Source organism: Alligator sinensis, unplaced genomic scaffold, assembly GCF_000455745.1.
Source record: "Alligator sinensis unplaced genomic scaffold, ASM45574v1 scaffold199_1, whole genome shotgun sequence".
Taxonomy (NCBI): Eukaryota; Metazoa; Chordata; order Crocodylia; family Alligatoridae; genus Alligator; species Alligator sinensis.
Window position 1 is genome coordinate 1,722,608 of NW_005842008.1, and position 5,633 is coordinate 1,728,240.

Here is a 5,633-nt window from a genome sequence, read left to right on the forward strand (position 1 = left end):
CGTTGCCAATAACAGATCCAGTATGGCATTCCCCCTAGTGGGACCGTGTACCTCCTGTGTCAGGTGGAGGTCCTGTACACAGGTTAGAAACCTGCGTGAGCAGTGGGACTTTGCTGTCTGTGACTCCCAGCAGATGTCCGGGTAGTTTAGGTCCCCCATGACTACCGCCTCTTTAGCTTTTATGGTCTCCGAGAGTTGCCTCAGGAGCCCCGAATCTCTTTCTTCCCCTTGATGTGGGGGTCTGTAGCAGACCCCTACCACCAAATCCCTTTCTCCTTGCCCCCCATGTAGCCTAACCCACAATCCTTCTACCTCCTCATCCTTTGATTCCATCTTGATGAGGGTTGACGTATATTGCTCACTGACATAGAGCGCAACCCCTCCCCCTTTCTTCCCCACCCTGTCCTTTCTGTACAGTCTATAACCCTCAATATGTACTGCCCAGTCGTGGGATGAATCCCACCAGGTTTCCGTTAGCCCCACTAAGTCGTAGGTGTTTTGTGCAAGCAGGAGCGCTAGTTCATCCTGCTTGTTCCCCATGCTCCCAGCATTAGTATATAGGCACTTGAGCCCTGCGACTGGTGCCTTTGCTGCCCCCCCGCTCCGAGTCCCAAGGGGCCCTTTGTTTCTTACCTTCTCGTTTCTTACCTGTGTCGTAGTGCTGGCCTCCCTATGGCTTTCAGGTTCCCAATGCTCTCTTTCTTCAGGCTGGGCTGTCCTTGTGGGTGCCACATGGTTTGGTGGTCCACATGTGCAGGTAAAGGTGTAAAGGTTTAATTGCTTATTAAATCCTGTCACACCTTTACCTGCACATGTACAGGGGCCCTCATTCTCACATTTGATATGACATATAGTATCTAAATTAAGAATTTTTGCCTCAGCCTTCATTTTTACTAATTTCACATTTTGTTCACCCAAATGACATGACTCAACAACTCATATTGGTATAGATCAGTTAACAAGTCTGAAAATGTAGTTGATACATACAGCCCAGTTGCAGAGAGATCCCTGATGAGAGGTACTGATTTTCATGTACTCTGCCACTGATCTCAAAATAAGTAGATATTTTATATTTTTGTGTAGTAAAACAATTGACGATATTATCTTTTAAAATTCGAAAATAAAACTATGCTACTTGGCCTCAAAAGGAAACAAGTTTATATAGTTTCCAAATAATACTAAGAAAAAGCCTTAATGCATTTTAACCACATTCAGATATGGTCATATTTCCCAGGGGATATTGGAAAACTCTAATGCTTGCTCTACCATTCTGCTTGGTGAAAACCAGACTTTTATATGTTTACTTTGATAAATTATATTTTGTAGTTATGGTCCCATTTCTCATTTTTACAGCACACAGTAAAGATCATTCTTACAGAAAATCCACCCTTTCGCCATCAGACCAACACCTTGTATACCCCAGTAACAACTCTGAAATATGCAGATCCAAATGGAAATCTACCTATTGATAGCTTCTACAAAATGGTTTTTCATCATGACAGAATCTTCCATGCAAGTCTTAACTTTTTCAAACTGCTGAGATGGAGCAGCAGAAAGAACATTGCATCAACTTAGTTGATATATCAACATTGGCTTATTTTGAATTTAAAGTTTCCAGTATTTTGAAGATAAATGCTCTTGCCAGATCTGTTGTTAATAATTGTGGTTATCTTCTTTATGTACAGTTGTGCCTCGTAAAAATATTAGACTTATGACCATCAATATTTTGAATGTCTGTAGTCAACATTTATTGGAATTAAAAGTGAAACCTCCTGAGAGCAGTACAAAAAAATCTTATTTGTAGAACCTTATTGTAATATATAAGTGCTTTGCTAATAGTCTCAGGGGTTTAGGTTGTAGCCGTGTTGGTCTAAGGACATAGGCAGACAAGGTTCCTTGGGTGAATTTGGTATCTTTTATTAGACCAACCCAAATAGTTGGAGAATATTTATTAAGCAAGCTTTCGGATTCAAAAACCCTTCGTCAGGCTAAGGAAGTTTCAGCAGTTGGTGTGCGCTCTTCCTAGTGATTCTTGAATCACCTACTACCACCTAGCTCTCTAATACTGTATTTTAGAGTGTTAGAACAAGCTTGTTGTTAATAATATAAAAGATGTACAGATTTTTAAAATTGTCTTAAAATATAGTAACTGGAAAGTTTAAACAACTGATGCGTTTTAGTTTTTGTATAAATAAAAGAACATTGAATGTGTTATTTTTTTAAATGATGCTGCTACTCCTAAAGGGTCAAATTCAGCTTTGATATAATTTAGTAGGAGTCAGTGCAATTATCACAGAAATTAATTTGGCCCAAGAAGCTTAAACACAATGCTTTGTGTATTTATAATCACTTTTTAATAATATCTTATGGTTATTTCCTTTTTTATTAGGAATACATCAATATAATGAAGATTTTCCAAGCTGGCACCTAAAGCTGGAGACTCTTAAAAATCCATATTTAGTTTTCTAGATAAATGCATTTAGATTTTCAAAGGCGCTGAATACATGCATCTCCCACTGACTTAATTGGGAACTTAAGATGTTCTCTGTATTTGAAAACAAGACTGTTTTTACCTAGGTGTTTAAATATAGGTTTAGCAACCTACAGTTTCAGGCACCCGGATTTGAAAATGCTGGTCCTCAGCTGTCCTACATTTACTGCTATATTTGAATACCTGTAGTAGTCTGTTAAATTATGCCAGTTCCACTGACTAGTTCTGACACATCCTTGGGTTCCGCATACAAAGTCAGGTTTTCTTGTTTTATTTTTACACCTTGGCTACACTGTTAGTTTTTGAAAGGCGATATTTAGAATCTAAAGCAAGTTCCTCAACAAACTGGAATTTTGAAGTTGGGTAAATGTTAAAAGTAATTCCCTATAGAGTGCTCTCTTAGACTTCCATAAAATTCAGCTTCCTGTACAAACTCCTACCATTTGCTTTTATGTGATTGGGCTCTTGTGGATTAACAGTGGTGGTGATTCTCTTTTGATTTTTCCCCAGCTATCACTGATCAAGGAGTCTTGCAGAAGAGACTCCTGGCCCTGGGCCTTATGTGATAGCGAGGGGCCAGTTTTCTGGCCTCTTAAATACAATGTCCTGGGTTCCAGATGCTGCTGTATCATGGGCAGTAACCACTGTCGAGTCTCACAGGGCAGACACTTGGCCTCAGGCTCTATATAGTACAGGCCCTTGGCTATAGGCCTGCTGTTGGCGGGCTGTAAATTCAAGTCTCTTCTCTGTGGTGTCTTGCCTGGATGAAGTGCTGTCCCATCTGTGACTGTGACTTTCTTTTCTGCCCACCTGAACAGAGTGGGATCCAGCTCCCAAATCTGCCTGACTGCTGCCACAGCAGGAAAGCACCACATTGTAGGGCCTGGTTTGCAGCCACAAGCCTCCTCAGAGGTGTGGGGGCCACAAGCCAGGCTTCCCCTCACCCCCCATTTGGGGTCTCTTCAAACCATAAGGGTGGAATGCTGTATTATTGGAGGAGTTTAAAATTATCCTGTGAGTTGGCTAGATGGTGCCTTGTGGCTGGGGCTTGGTTTGCTCCCCTGGGATCTTACCAGTCCAAGGGGATGTGCTGGGAGGTCCTAGCAAAGATCCATAGACGTGGCATAGCAAATTGCTTGTTGATCACCCAAGCACAGAGTCCTGAGTTCAGCTCAACTGTGTTCCTTTCTCCTCCCCCTCTCCCTCTTTCCTGGCCAGTAGGGTTTTTTTTCCTTTAATTTGAATTTTCCCCAGTCCCTTGAGTTATCACTAGTCAAGGAGACGCCTAGTCCTGGGCTTGCTGGCTTCCTGACCACAAGGTCCTGAGTTGTGGATTCCACTGTGACTTGACCATACTAGGCACCTTAAAACTAGCATGTCCATGGCACGTTGGCTTCTTCAACCTGGCCAACAACCCATCTGGGAGAAGGAAAATTCCCAAAATTCAGTCTCACTGCCTGGCACACAATATCTGTTGATTGGTGATAATGTCCCCATTTAAAATTGTGACCATTGTCACAGACCAACTGGCTAAATTAAATATTGCTCCAAATCTGGATCAGATGTGAGAGATATTGACATATTCCCAAGCATCTTGCAGTTATCCTCTAGAAGAGGAAGAGATCAAGCCTGTGCAGTAGGCCCCACAGCTGCAGTTAAAAAAGCAAGTGGAAGAGTGAGTAATGAGAACTGGTACAATAAATGCTGAGAGCATTGCAGGCAGGAGAGAAATAGTAAACCTCTTGGAAATAAGGAATGGGCAAGCAGGTTGATTACAATAAACACAAGGGAAGGATAGTAGTGTAAGAGAACAAGGAGCAGGATATAGGATCTTCTCTAATGCAGAAAACAGAAGAGAGTTGGAGTAATATTGCATGGCAGCCTTAAAGGCAGCGTGACTGAGTTCACAAATGACAGATTGACGGCAGCTAAGTTTGTGATGCCGGAAGGAATGTTGAACATATGCGCAAAACAAGGGGGCTGCAGGGAAGAAGAGAAAAAGGCTGCGAGAGCGCCTCTAGAATCCAATAAGAGCAATGAGAAACTGGGTGTGAATGGACGTTAGAAAAAGAAATGAAGGGTTTAAAGTAATGTCGGAGGAATGAGTTGGGAGTGAGGAACAAGGATGGAGAGAAGATACTGGAAATGGCTGAAAACTTGAATATGTTCATTGCTAATACTGCATGTGTGCGCTAATTGTCACTTACACAAATGGTCAGAACAAAAGTCAAATTGTTCTGGTCTTGGGAGCAGGTATAAGATGTGCAGAACAGATTCCCTACAAGTATACTGGTGTGGGGCTGCTCATGGGAAATGCACTAAAGTAAAAAACGTCACTTTGTCGGCAACGCTCCCATTCTTGATCCCTCAATTACATGCAACAGAAATCCAAAAGTTTGTCATAGTGAAAGTCATAGTCAACAAATGTTTCAGCTTTATGCTTTTTTTAAAATACAGTGCAAACTGTTTGCCAAAAATGCCTTTAAGTTGGAACAAACACTCACAGCATCAGTTTACTGAAAAGGTTTTCTAAAAGGTAAGTTCCCCAGGGAAATTCCTGAGAGTAGTGCCTAGAAAGCTAGGTTCAGTGTGGTCCTGGTAGGAAAATACTGTATTCCTTGATATCATACATCTAAAAACTGGGGCAGCTAATGGTACTGTTTACGGCCGGGGCATCCAAGTCCCTGGGCTGCGAGGCTCTTTCCAGGCAGGAGCCACAGGGCCAGCAGCAGGTCCAAAGGCAGCAGCAGCAGAACAAGCAGGGTTGTGTTAGCACAGCTCTCCGCACCCTCCCACCTGCGGTGGCCATGTCCAGCCCCGGGCAGGGCCCTGCTGGCTACCACCAGGTCCTTTGAACGATGCGCGGACAGGCGATGGGTGAAGACGAGCATTTGCGGCCAGCTCAGGCTCGTTCCCGCCTGGACGAGGCCCCACCCTGCAGGGCCCAAAGGCCAGCGGGGGCTGCTTGGAGTCAGCGGTGCCGAGCTGTGCCGCAGGCCCCGTCGCTGCGCCCGGGGGGAGGGGTCTGGCGGGCGGGACCCGGGACGGAGCCGAGCGCCCGAGGAGCTTCCTGCTACGCGGCGCCCGCTCCCGCCATCCGCTGCTCCCAGCCGCTCCGAGGAGCCTCGCGGCCCCGGCCCGG

At 44.2% G+C, this 5,633-nt stretch overlaps 1 protein-coding gene across 1 annotated transcript in view; it reads left to right on the forward strand.

Moving 5' to 3' along the window:
• The window catches only part of LOC102386659 (retinol dehydrogenase 8-like), a 15,441-nt gene extending 13,513 nt beyond the window's left edge, over window positions 1-1,928 (forward strand). Inside the window, exon 6 of the mRNA XM_006021861.2 lies at window positions 1,354-1,928. Within this exon, the coding sequence (XP_006021923.1) occupies window positions 1,354-1,575 (222 nt within the window). The 3' untranslated portion in view covers window positions 1,576-1,928. The remainder of the gene's footprint in view (window positions 1-1,353) is intronic.
• Window positions 1,929-5,633: the final 3,705 nt, after the last annotated feature.